The sequence below is a fragment of the Etheostoma cragini genome, chromosome 8 (genome assembly GCF_013103735.1).
Source record: "Etheostoma cragini isolate CJK2018 chromosome 8, CSU_Ecrag_1.0, whole genome shotgun sequence".
NCBI classification, from domain to species: Eukaryota; Metazoa; Chordata; class Actinopteri; order Perciformes; family Percidae; genus Etheostoma; species Etheostoma cragini.
Window position 1 is genome coordinate 19,359,835 of NC_048414.1, and position 14,506 is coordinate 19,374,340.

Consider the following 14,506-nt stretch of genomic DNA (forward strand, 5'->3'; position numbering starts at 1 on the left):
CTCCACATTTAAATAATTTATTGAACTCTGCATTGCACTCATGCCTCTAAACTGTTTCTGTTTAGAGTATGTAGCTATGGTGTATATTTTGTTTTGGTTGTTTTATATGTGTTAGCACAATGTGAGCAACGATGCTGCAGAGAAAAATTCCTTGTATGTGTCCTCATACCTGGCAAATTAAGCCGATTCTGAGTTTGATCCTGATTCTGAAAAAGGTTGGAGGATACGCGTAAAATGTGCTTAATTATATATTCTATGGTAGTTAGAAAGACTGCAAGTAAGAGCAAGCCTCTATTCTACCAGGGAAATTCTTCGCCTGCGCCCCTAAAAGCAGGTGTCAACCTGGCAGCGTGTTTCCTCTCATATGCCTTCTGGTGAAATGGCAGCAGTAATCCGAGCAAGACAAAGACATCGGCCAAGGACACAAGCTGAAAAGATTTTCGCCAAAAGGATCACACTTTTTCAGTGAAGTGAACACAAAATCATTAAGCGTTACAGATTAAGCAGCCATGCAAAATTACAGTTACTGGAAGAAATGAAAGATGACATTGAATCTACGACTCAACGTTCATATTTCATTACAGCAGTTGTTAAACTCCTCGCCACATTACAAATATTGGCATCAGGATCATTTTTAAGCAGTCACAGCATCAGCAGTGGGAATATCGCAGTCTGCACTCAGCCCCATTAGAGCACTGGTGCTTAACGCTTTGCTACAGCGCAATTTGCGGTATAGCGGGCGGAGACAGGCATTGATTACCCGATGAACTGCAGGTTTGGTAAATACGATGGAAGTATCACAGCGTGCGCTTTCTGCAGGTTGGTCATGGCGCTGATAACGCTACATTTGCAAACGTACAAACATCTGGCCCTGGATTTCTTTGATATTTGATTTGATTGCATTATATTACTAAATTAACACTAAAAATGTAATATTGATATAGTCCCAGTTGTGTGCTTTATTTTCATTTGGTCCAATAAAGTGTCTTTACTGCCAGTGCCCACAAAATGAAATATGTTGTTAGAAAGAAGCTGACGGCTACAGAGCTTAGTTCCGACTATTCTTACCGCAGTCACCTATGCAACAGTACAGACAAAAATCATACCTTTGTGGCTTAAAAAAATACTATATTCAACACTTATTATTTTATATTATTCATGTGGCCTAAGGCAAGTTAATCTTTAAGTGCACAAATACACACTCAAACTTTCAGAGATACTGTAAGAAAAAGCTAGACAGGCCATCAGTAGAAACAACCTGAAGCTGCTCCATTCAAAATTTTAAAACATGATCAATTCAAATGAGCACAATTTCAAAAGTGTGCCGTTACCTTAACCCTAACCCTACAAAGAACATGTTGATGCACATCTCAGTACAAAGCAATTATCCCTCACCCACATTAATCTGTTTCTATGCAGTGATCTATAAGGAATACCTACCACAAATCACAAGTTCAGCCATAACATTCAACATGGAGAAAAAGACTATATTACATGAAATTATTGATACGCCTCAAAGCTGCTTATGGTGTAACTTTTAAGCACGCTGGGGCTCCTACTATTACTCCTATTATATTACTATCACCTTTTATTGTTTTAAAGTGGTTAAAAACAAAAGAAAACTACTTCCCAACACACAATATATTATAAATAAACAAAACTGAAATAAACTTCAAAGGGGGCAAAGTCTTAACACGGAGCTTCATCTAATTTAAATGATGAGCCACTGGGCAAAACGCTGCGTTGGCTGAAATCAGCCTCCGAGGAGTTCATTGGGACCTGGGTCACGACTGACTCATGGCTTGGTTTTTATGCACTGTCTGCGTACCAGTCAGGCAGGTAGATCATTTCTCCCCCCCTAACATATAAATGTATATTTCTTTTTATTATTAGTCATCAGGGAATGTTCAAGTAAACAGATAATGCGGATGAACAAATGAGTACCTACTGGCACTTTTAAATGAAAATGTGGAGACTGAGTATTTTGATAATCAATGGACTTAGACTGAGACAAAGTCTCCTAATCCATTCTCCCTCTGGCCTCCGCTTATTGGTCAATTTTTGGAACAATTTTCTCATCCGCGCTGACGCTCTTTATAGTGTGTTTATGTGGGTCCACACCTACATGTGTTCCTGCATTAAAAGAAGGATGAGATTATTAACTGAACCCGTGGTAATTTGTTTGTCTGATCTTAAGCAAAAAGACTTGCCTCAGTTATGTGCTTTATTATTTGGGGAGCAGTTTAAGGGATGGATTTTATACAGGTGAGAGACATTTGACATTATTGTTAATCCATTCCACAGGCTTGCTGTTCCATGGCTGCAGTATGTGAGCTTGATATTGTTACAAAGCAGCAATCGCTTTCCTGACTTGGCCATGACGCCGCTGGTCTTTTTTCCCTTTCAACCAAAAAGTGCTGGAGGCTATGACTGTACCTCTCTGGCAAATAGGATTAGGTTATGCTTTGCAGAAGGAGAAACACACAAAAACCGAAACAGCAAACAGGGTCAACATATTTAAATGTGTATTTCCATTGAATAAAGCTGAAGGCTTTTTCTTCATTCATGGGTTTTAAATCCCCAAACACTATTTCATAACTGTACAGGACTTTTGCAACAAGAATGACTAAAGAACATACACTACTGCAGCTTTTGCTGGCAGTTAATTGATTAGTAGATTACCACAAAATTCAATCTCTTAAGAATATGAGTAGTGGTTTCTTTTCTTCTTTTCATACATTATACACTTTATTGTTTTTTGACTGCTGGCAAGACAGACCGTCTGTGAGCTCTAGCAATGTGAGCCTTGTCAGGTTTTAAATATCGAATTAATCAGCACAATTATCGGTAGATTTTAGCCCTAATATCATGGAAAAGGAGTACCCTACACAGTTCTGCAGAACTGAGGTAAAGAGGCAAGTGAATGATTATATAGTTCAATGTGCCATCTGTAGACACTGCCACTATAAGGCAGACAGATTAACACCGACAGAGTCAGGGAGCAAGTTGGAGAAGAAACGTTCGAGCCAGTTCTTTGGATCCATGATCCCTCTGTACAGCCGACATGTTTGACAGAGAACAGAAAATTCAGGTAGACTTGATAGCTCCATATATCATTCACTTCAAGACTACACATGCAACTCAGCCCAACTCACTTTGAAATGAAAAAAGACACACACACACACACACACACACACACACACACACACACCTCCTGGGACCATACATTTCCAAATAACACTGCCCACTCCAGCAATAACTAACACATGAGAACAAACAGGGTAACCATTGACATTCAATTAGGGCCTTAATGAACTTGGCCCACCATGGATCCATTTCTCAGCTAGAAAAGCAATCTGCCACCACCATTACTGCAGCCTCGCTGTTCCTGTGTAGCATCACTAGGGAACACTCAAGCCTCTTTTTCTGACTGTGGTGATGGAGGTATAGAGAGTGACAAATGGACCAATGGGAAGTTTTAAATAGAGACCTATATGCAGTTGAAGCCTCCACTTTCATGTTCCAGAGAGAGATGAGGGAGTCCAGTGCTGCAGAATCTGAAGTGACGTAAGTGCTGCGTTGGCATGGCTTGTACTGGCTGTGTTAATGTGCGTGTAAATGTATATGAATTATGTACTGTGCCTGCACACATGGTGCATTACTTTGGCATGAGAACCTGACTCTGACTAACAAGGTGGTATGTAAAAAAACAAAAGAAAAAACCGTGGGAACAGTGTAACCAGCTGCTGTGTTCATAGCTGTACTGAACTGTACTCAGAGGAAACAAACATAGTTACACTTCTGCTTCATCAGCCTGCTGCTCAGGATCTATTTGCATGTCTCACAGTGACACAGCTGACTGTATGAAAGGAAAACTGCGTTTCTCTACATTAACACAATTTTCTCCCAGATAAATACAGCCGGTCCCCACTTTAATTTGGAACAAAGCTGTGTGTAGTGGCACCTGTTTACCATATTCATGTTTGCCATAATGACTATGCAGCAGATGCCACAGTGATTACAAAGATGATCCCTTAAATTGAAGGCCCGGGATCAAACATCCATGGCTGTGAGCATCCACCCTGCTTAGGTGTTTTTGGATGAAATGCACCAGGTCCTTACTGGCAAGACGTTACGACACATCACAAGCAAATGAAGACAGGATGGGGTGCCACTGCCTAAGAAATGTTTAGAAATGGTAAATAATAACTATGTGCAGCATGCACTGTACAGTCGGACACACATGATCAGCAACATAACAGCTTTCTGCCGGCTGGAAAATAGTTTTTAGTTGTTTAGTGACAAGGCAACAGTGCCCTGTTTTACAAGGCTGTCCTTAGTAACAATTTTGGCAATGGACCTCGACGCTTAAAGTTTACATTCATTAATCTTTGACCCCGTTTTGCTTGTGTTCTTTCAAAGTGCCCTCAGCAGACCTTGTGATGTGATTTTATCATTCAAGGTGGACCTCCGGATCTAATGCACTGGGTTTTTAATAATAAATATAATGTATACTTTATTAATCCCGCAAGGGGCAATTACAATGTTTTTACTCTGTTGTGATTACAAACAGGCCTGAAATACACACATGCTCAGTACCTATACATGCACTAAATGAAGAGATGTCAGAGTGAGAGGGCTGCCCATGGTAAGGCGCCCCGAGCAGTTGGGGGTTCGGTGCCTTGCTCAAGAGCACCTTAGCATTTCTTTTATTTTGGTAACCGCTTTTAAGTCAAATTTTGTTCACAACAAGCTAAGACTGATGCGTTATTTAAAGGACTTGCTATCCAGTTTTAATGTTAAACTTAGATTCAGAGGGCCACATTTGAGCAGGCCAACACCTACATCAGACATCTAGTGTGGGAGACTGTAGATTATGTAAAGCAACAGCATGAAGCTAACAAGGTGGAATGGTGTGTTTCGCAGTAGCCGAAGCATCCGGTCTATAGACTAAATAAATGATTGCATGCTGAATGTCAGTCACACTGGGTTTCTGTAACATTACTGACTTGAGGATGATGAGGATGGTCGGGTCTTCTTACCTGCACCCTGTGGGCTGGTACTGCTGCTAGTGCCTGTGCTGCCACAACAGGACCCAACCCCTCAGCCCGCTCCAGCAGGCACAGCTGGTGTGTGATGTTGGCCATCTCTTCCTGCAGGCGCTCGGTTTCCACAGAGATCTCGGCGATTTTTTCAGCAGCGGATGCTGTCAGGAACGCCTCTTTGAGGTCGACCAGATGAAGCGTCCTCTTCTCCTCCAGTCGCACCAGTTTGCGGAGCTCGTCGAACTGACTGTTCACGTACGCCTCCAACTCCTCTGTTGACATCTAGGAGACAATGAGGTACAGGAGAGCATGAGTGATGGAGTGAACTGGGTGCATTGAGGTAGAGGAAGTCCACAAGTTACCAAGATGGTATGAGATAGCGGTTGGAATCACCCAAAGCCCCACGATACGGTACTAACCAGATATCTGGTCATGATACAATGTTACTGCAATGTTCTGCAATTAAGTACCTTCTGTCCAACTTCAAATCATGTCCCCAAAATAAAACATTGTTTTATCTAAAAATATAATGTCCTTGTTTGTTTATCTCACTTCAATTTTATAGCTGCAAAATGGGATTGTGAAGCAAACTGACCAAAAAATGTAATTCTCATTTGCAATTTTATACATTAACCCTCCTGTTGTCTTTGGGTCAAATCTGACCCCTTTCCAAAACGTTTCTATACCAAAAATTTGGGTTTCTTTCAAACAAATTGTCCAAAAACGTAACGTGGATGGTTCCCAAGTTAAATAATTAATCAGTTCACTAATTTTATACAATTTGTGTGTTTCTGTCAGTTACATTGCATTTGGAGAAAAAAACTATTGGTAATCGAATTTGTGTGTGACAAATGTCCAAAAAATGTCAAAAAAAGACCAAATGTTAATACACATTACTAAACAAATGTAATTAAGTGACAAAAAATTTGAAAAAATTAGATAAAGGAAAAAGAAAAAGCTTTACAAATTTGGGGGGGAAAAACAACCATTTCAAAAGGCTCAGAAAAAGTCGACAAACGTGGAAAAAGTGACAAAAACATCAAGGGAAAGACACAAACGTGTCAAAAAAGGCGACCATAGCCACGATAAAAGGTTTTTCATTTGAAATTTGGCATCAGAAAAATAAAAATTTGCAGGTTGGCGGGAAGACAACACGAGGGTTAAAAGATTACTACTTGGCAGTCATATATTTTTTTTAAGTTTATTTTTGGGGCCACCCACCCCTACGGTGAGATACTGGGCTGCCATTTCAAATCTACCAGAATGAACTACTTCAGCATAGGGATAAAATACTGAAATGAAAAGAAGCAGTGATGGAGTTAAAACTCAAAAACAATAAAAAGGACAAGTAGAGATGAGACAAGAGTAAAATGATAAGGGTTTACATTTAACATCCAGATGCAAAATAGAGAAATGCATATGGAAGGACCGCAGGGCCACACAAAGTTCTGTCTTTTACTTTGACCAGTGAATACTATTTAAATAAGCCCAGTGGTTGCTCAGCTAATGATAGCGTGGAGTAGATCCCCTGTAGGTAAACTCCATGCATCCCATCTGTAGATAGAGACCTCAGAGGCTCTTTCTTCCACAGCAAGCCATCTGTTTGGCTTTCAAGGCAACTGCACAGCTCGCTAAGATAACCTTCCCTTTTCCCCTGACGAAGCGCTCTGTAGCTAGGACTCATTAGTAAAACATCTCAATAAACAGACGTCTTCCCTATAATCATTCCCACTGAGATGGCTCCACCTCCAGCACAGAGGTAAAACTACCCAAAGTCACTCGTTATGATCTCTGCTCCTGAATATGTTAGAAATGCTTCAATCCACGAACAGCTGCGCGGTGTTTCCTCTTCCCTTGAGCAGAACTTCACTCACTTCCTTTCCATCTATTTTATCTTGTTTCCCCTCAGCCTCCCTCTCTCCAGTGAAGCAAGGAATCATCCGTCTTTACTGAGGTTGGCAGAGCCACGCCCCCGAGGGGCCAAAAGTTTTATCGTGTGTATGCCATTTCTGCACAAGCAATCAGATTCTCCAAATTGGCCATTAAATCAAGCGCAAGAAGTAACATTTTTAATTTACTTTCTTTGTATGTGCAGAAAAAACATGCACATTGTTCATTCTGAATTAGACAGACAGACATAGTTAAGATCTAATTGGAAAGCAAAGAGTTGCTTTCTCTTTCTTCTTCACCAAAATCAATACCCTGAACATATGTCTGTTGAAATAGGAACAATAGACGGCAACTGCCTTCGACTAGCAACATTTTCCATTCCTTGTCCAGAAAATCAAGTGAAATATGTTAGTCAATATGTAAGAGTGGAGAGAATGATGCCTCGTTTGCCTTTGCAAGTTCTCATACTTAACACACAGAGAAATAGAAGAAGTGCTCAGATGTAATAAATCCTAGGAAATTACAATATGGCCTGATTAAATCTTCTGAAAGACTCATTTTCTTAAATTTGTACTACTTTGTGAGTAGTGGACACTTAAAAATGAGAGAAAAGACAAGGCATTTACTACCTCATTACGTAGTGGGACGTTTCATGCTAAAGCTGTTGCTCATGTCTTGATGTCTCCGGCGTCTTGGTCTAGGTTGACTCTGATTGAGGTGTAATGGACAACGTGATGGATCAACATATTCAACGGTGAAGTCCAATTCCCCTGCAAATCTAAAGGATCTGCTCGGCATTTACATTTATAATCAGTTAGCCAAGTGGAATGTATCTGTCTGCAGTTTGTTCAGTGATATAGGTTGTAGTGTGACTTAACAACAGCTAGCAGTAGCAGCAGTTACTTCATTAATTATTGCCATGTCAGGTGTAGCTTTAGCTTTTAGCTACCACCATTAATACTGATGACGTTACATTTTCTTTTATACAGCTAGTCTATCAATGACTTCAAGCTGGACTATGTAACTTGACATTATAATACAATCTTCTTCTTTTTTAACATAGCTTATGTTTGCAAAAGTTACATATATATCTTGGTGTGTCGCAGCCAATACTGAGTCAGGTCAGTGAAGCTGCAGATCGCCACTCATCAATCATGTATTCCACTTCATTTCCTTTTACATGACAACATTTTTACTAGATAAATAAGTCTTTCAGTAGATAAAAATGAGGTAAAAAGAACATCTGTATCTGCATATTCTGTTCTCTTGGGGTCACATCGGGTTTCAAAGAAGAGAGAGAGCAGCATAAGAACAATGCTGGGAAAGAGCAAAGCAACAACATGAATAGGGCAGACAGAAATGTAATATCTTTAGTGTCTGTCATCAAACTGACACATTCCATCATATCACCACATCTCGCAATCTCCAGGACGTCCATAGAGCCCCCCCCACCCCTGACCTCTCCGAGTCCCTGTGGCCTGGGGCTGGCAGATGGGAGGCGTGATCCTGGATCAGCGCTCTCTGTGTATGTGGGGCAGGAGCCCTCTGCCCTTGGACCTTTCAGTCAGAGTTTCTCTGAGAAAGTATCCAGCTAGTGAGGAAGGAGCATTCATGCGTGCTAATCTTCATTTGCATTGCTGCAAGCTGAGGCCACGAAATGAGGCCTCGGGAGAGACAGCCGCACGCTGCCTGCAAGGGCAGAGTTAGAGTAAGGACAGGGGGCGAGAGAGAGACAGCACAGGCAGAGGAAAGACATCAGGCTAGCAGATTGAGAAAGGGAATTTCTTTTTCAAGCAAAGGGAGGACTTTGACAAGCAAAATACTTTTCCCTTCATGTTTCTAACATGCCTTCTTGTCTCGTCAAGTACTGCAAACAAAATGCAAAAAAACCATGTGAGTTCAGACCTAATATTTGCAATGTCATCGGCATGCATGCCTTGTCTACCCAAATGGTCGCTTTAACCAAAAATGTGTCCTCAGAAACACCAAGTTGGGATCTGTGACTTAAAAATAAAATACTTCTTGGAATTTCCACTAACACTTTACTTGATTACAATCTAGAAATGCACCCAAATACAATTAACTTAACACAGAAGTGTACTTTGTGCCTGGCTACAAAAACAGGTTGTGCAACTCATTAGTGTTGATGCATAAAACTGCAGAAAAAGAAAAATCAGCCCTTGGGAATTGAAATATATATATATATATATATATATATATATATATAAAAAGTGTTTTGCATTACTTTAGTTGAGACAAAAATATTGAGAAATATCACAGTAGCTTCAGCTTTTAATGTTAACCTTTTCAACAGCACAGACACCTCAGAGGGTCCACCATTACAAAGGCATCCCAAAGTTTCAACAGACACCATACCTATATTTCTGTAATGTGGAATATTTCCCAAAATGTAAGCATCATGCAGCTTCAGCAAAGTGATCAAAAATGCAGCTGCAGAATATATATGTTTTAAATTGGCATAGAGAGAAGAGGATGTTTTATCTAACTTTGATGCTGATATTGGGAGCTCAGAGTTGAAATGGTTAACTTTCTTTGAAATCAAAGCCAGTCTGGCTGCTTATTCAGAGGTCTGTTTTGTGTGTGATGCTTTTTTAAAAAGGCTTAAAAAGCATTAATAGAACATTAGGAGTAAATGGATTTGAACTGTCCTTGCCCTGGGCAATAGTGGCCATGTTCCAAGTGAACACTACTCTCTCACGCTCTCTTTTATCTCTTCCAGAAATTAGATTCTCCAATTAAACCTCCAACAAAACACAGCAATACAAGTCCATTTGAAAAACAGCCGTTCTCCAAAAGTCATCTAAATTTATATAATGTGGGGAAGTAAGAGAAGTTAAAAGAGGGGGAAGAAAAATGCAAAAGAAGGCCTTTGGTTTAATAATAGCAGTTTCAATTTCCAGCACCTTTTTATTGGTTTTGAGTGAGGCAATGTCAGCCAGGCAACTTTCTGGGAAATGATACAGAGTAATTCAATTAAAATGCTGTGAGGGGAGATAGAAAAAGAATGACGGTCTTAAAGAGCAATATGAGAAGGGGTAGAGAGAGGAAGAGAGGGAGGAGGAAGGAAAGGACGAGGTGGGGAAGAACAAGAAAAAGCAGGATGAATAAACCTTACAGCGGCAGCCAAGTCTTTTCATGCCTTAGCCACGGCTTTAATGTGTCTGCTGCTCTTGTAGATTTCATGAGGCAGGGAAAATGGATGTAGCTACTGCACACACATACACGTCGGTTACTGGGCTCATGTTGCCATGCTGCTTTCAGATATCCGACTCCTCTCTCTGTAGCTGCAGAGAGCGGCTCCACAGGCGACGCCGTCTTACACCGGCACAAAGTGAGTAAATAAAACATGAGAGCGAGATAAATATGCTTACTACCTGCTGTCCTGGTCTGGATCATTTCCAGCTCTTTGACAATCGGTAACGCAAGATGACTGGCTGAACGGTCTGGACCATCTATGTTACCTTACGCCTTTGGTCCTTTATTAATATGGATGCATCCGCAATGTTTTATTTTGTTGCATTATGTTCCATTCCCCGGTGGAGAATGGAGATATAAGCTTTGAGAGATATAAAGCTGCACATCTGCAGCAAAGTACAGAATTATGATTGCATGCTAGATTTAATGTGAAAACAGCAGCTAAGGGTTAAATGCACCCTTCACCTCCTCACAGACAGCTGCTCACACCTCTTCCCTTCTGAAGTCCTTTACGATGTTGATACCACGCAACTTATCCTGCTTCAACTTCAGTCCACACACACACCCACACACACACACTAAGAAACGTTGACATTTGAGAATGCAGAAAGGACACACCGACAAATACACTCATCAGGGTCTCTTATACAGGGGCCTGTGAGTGAGCAGGTGACCTCTACAGTGAAGCAGCACAAGACTAAATGTCCAGGAAGTCCTTGGGGCAGCATTGATATTTCAGTATGACAATAGACATGAACTCGGTTGGGGTGCCGGGCTGTCAGTAAAATGTTACCTCTCACAGGCCAGTCAAATTAACCTTCTACATTATGCCACTGTGCTTAGGTCACATCTTTGCAAGTACTGAGCAGTGCTCCTGTGTGCCACAGCTCTCCAGTGGGTTCACACTAAGTATTATAAGCAGAGCATAAGGCAGAGCAGGCGTTGCAGGAGTGGTTGAGAGAGCAGCTGCAGCCGCTGTCAATGGTAAGGAGCTGAGACCTGATCCCGTCGCTCACTGTTACATATCCCACTGCACAACACGCTACTGTCTGCGGTCAGGTTTTATTTTCAGAGGCAGAACATTCCCCCACTATGGCATCTGTAATGGAAATACAGCCACTGTTTTCAAGGCTGACTTGTCAGGAAAATTCAGTTTGCAGCTTTTGTTTCAATTGCCATCAAGAGAGAGACGGCGGTGTGCGAAATGCACCACGCACACTGCTTTTCAGACAGCAACATGGCGAAGGTTAGACAAAAATGTTGAAAGCGGGTTAAGAAAAGTTCTACCGCTTGTGACCCTTATTTCATGTCTTCGTTTCACATGACTGACTGAGACAATCTCAGTGGCACGAACAAATTCTTGTCACTTTCCTTATCCCTCAATGACTACCATGGGATGGCTGCACAGACGCCATCAGTTAAAAAACTGAGGTCCACCTTCCTGACATAATAACAAAGGGGTGAGTGAGTGAGAGAGAGAGTGTGTGTGTGTGTGTGTGTGTGTGTGTGTGTGTGCGTGCCCTTTCTCCCCATCCTTCCTTTGTGTGTGCGTGTGTGTGTGAAAAGATTTAAAGTGCTCATATTATATTCATTTTCAGGTTCATAACTTTATTTCCCAGTTGTACCAGCAGTGTTTCCCACACATAGACTAATATTAGGCGGTGCGCCACACAATCATCACCGGCCACCACATATTGCATTTTGTTATTGTTTTTTGTTTTTTATGCTATTTGAAGGTGCTCTAGGCGATGTCACCCGTTTTAGGCTACATCATTTGTTGTCACATACAGCACACATCTCCCCCTTATCAGCGAGCTGCCTGTCCCCAGAACACACTGTAAAGAACGCGGTCTCTGTAGACAGCCCTGTCCCCAGAACACACTGTAAAAAACGCGGCCTCTGTAGACAGCCCTGTCCCCAGAACACACTGTAAAAAACGCGGTCTCTGTAGACAGCCCTGTCCCCAGAACACACTGTAAAGAACGCGGTCTCTGTAGACAGCCCGAGGTCTACCAACGGCAACAAAAACAAACTGTGTCCACCTGCACCACAAATCATACACACACAGTGTTCCAACGTTCCAGCCAATTAACCAACAAGAAGGATTTTTTTTGGGGGGGGGGGGTGTTGAGTGCACGGAAGCACAGAAGGGAGGGGGCAGGGACAGGATGAGGAGTGAGGGGTGAGCTAGTCTGGTTTTGTTTGAAAATACTTTGAACATCAACAAAAAGTAACGTCATCCAACATCACTTAGAGCACCTTTAATACAAGCATTTGTTCAGCTGCATGTTCTTCCCCTGCTTTCTGTTAGATTCTAGATTTCTATTTCTGTGTATCTACCTTGCTGACACCATCACTAAGCTTTATGCTAATGTTTGCGTAATTATTTCACAATAATACAAATGAGCGTATGCCGTCATTTTTACAGAAAACACCATATTTTTGTTGTACTACACATTGCTGCAGCTCCTCTTTTCACCCTGTGTGTTGAGGTGTCTGTTTCAGCAGAGTATGAGGGTGGGCCACGCTAGCTGCTATGCAAGCATTATAACGTGTGTTACAAAGTGACACACGTTCGTCACAGAAGTAAAGGCTGGACTACAATAGAGCTGTTAAAAATCATTCATTGGGATTTCTGGACTCTTTTTTTTTTAGATGATGTCTCTCACAGTGGACATGCACCTACGATTGACAATTTCAGACCCCTCCATGATTTCTAAATGGGAGAACTTGCTAATAGCAGGGTGTTCAAATACTTATTTTCCTCACTGTACATAATAGCCACTATCTCAGTCCTACATTGAATACAAGCCACAGGGTAATCTATGTGTCTCTCTTATTTTATTTTGCATGACTATGACTATATAGAATAAATTTGAAAATACAACCTCTGACTTAGCACAGAAGTGCTGAGTCAATAAAGTGACATCAGCTGAAACCTGACAATGACATGACTGAGTAATCACACAATGATGCCATCACTTCTATCCTTCAAGAAGAATTATATCTACAAAACCCCAACAGGCAATGTATGTGATGTGTGAATGGGGCGGCATGATAAATATATGGATTGAAATAATTGGCTCTCATGTTTACTACCCAATGCCTTTATGGCATAATCTCTTTCTAATCCCTTTTTATCTCATTCTAGACTGCTGTGTCTCCACTGCTGCAGCGTTTATATATCGCTGCAGTGCTTTCTGCTGTACCCGATGAATTAGAAACTCATAAAAAAAATACAATAAAAAAAACGCGGACGAAAATAGATAAAAAATCACGCATTCGTAATCTTCAAATCAGATTGTCAGCTTTGTAGTCAGGAAAGTCACGAACTAGAGAAACGGAAATATACAGAATTGCACAAGATGATATGAATAAATAGGCGTTGCAGTGTTCGTTTGTCAGGCTGGCTGAGACCGCTGTCATTACCTGCAAGGACTTCAAGACCAAGTTCAAATTCTCATTTCATTAAATAAGAGCTAATTTCTAAATAAGAACAGCTGAATACAAATCCCAAAAAGCAGCCCTTACTGTATAACTGACATTAAGATTGGAGTCAGTGTTGTGTGTGGAGGAGTTTGCACTCACCTCGGGGTTGGTCCACTTGGTCTTGATCTTCTCACCCATCTGTTGCGTACAGCCCAGGAGGTCGTAACCTCGCCTGCTCTACAGATGGAGCAGACAAACACACAATAAACACAAGACTGTGGCGTGGAGTATGCCACTACATAACCCTTGTGTTATAATAAAAGTGATCAATTGTATTTGCAAAGAGCGTTGTATGGATTATGGAATTTTTCGTGGTAATTTGGTTAAAAAAGAAACCCAGATTGCAGATAAAGACATTTATTAAAGGGGTCAAAGTTGACCCGAGGACAACAGGGGGGTTGCTCTGTTATTAGCTCATTGTTCCACTGGTAATCATTCAGTATGTATGTATGCTAGTAAAGTATGCTTTAATTTAAAAAAAAAGCGAAATTAACGTTCTTTTTTGTCTACCAAACTTTGCAGTGTTTTCACGTGCTGTTGCAACAACTAGTAACATTAGTAAAACTACAAACACCACACCGGATCTAGCTAGAGACAGGTGTCACACCAAATTCTGTGACCATAGTATTTTGTGACTGTAGGGGGCGTTGTTGCCTCTGAGCAGCTCGAGCTTACTCACATAGACGACTGCGTTACGACTTTGTTACGCTATCAGCCTAAACTGCATGCTGTTTATAATGAAGGTGAGGTTAAAAGTGAGTGAGAGAGTTTAAAAATGTTTTTTTTCACTTGATATATATATATATATATATATATATATATATATATACATACACACGAGATATAGGCTATTTTGCACTGAGATT

The 14,506-nt window shown here is 41.0% G+C and overlaps 1 protein-coding gene and 1 long non-coding RNA gene across 3 annotated transcripts in view; one reads left to right on the top strand and one right to left on the bottom strand.

The window, feature by feature from the left end:
- trim44 (tripartite motif containing 44) overlaps positions 1 to 14,506 on the bottom strand; it is a 46,428-nt gene that overhangs the window by 27,054 nt on the left and 4,868 nt on the right. For both annotated transcript variants that reach the window (XM_034878710.1, XM_034878711.1), the window contains exons 3-4: positions 13,740 to 13,817; positions 5,043 to 5,327 (exon numbers count right to left, since the gene is read on the bottom strand). In XM_034878710.1, coding sequence (XP_034734601.1) covers positions 5,043 to 5,327; positions 13,740 to 13,817 — 363 coding nt within the window. The remainder of the gene's footprint in view (positions 1 to 5,042; positions 5,328 to 13,739; positions 13,818 to 14,506) is intronic.
- LOC117948841 lies at positions 78 to 14,199 on the top strand. Its single transcript, XR_004657571.1, has 3 exons — positions 78 to 90; positions 5,422 to 5,427; positions 14,125 to 14,199. It is a non-coding gene; the product is annotated as an uncharacterized LOC117948841 (long non-coding RNA).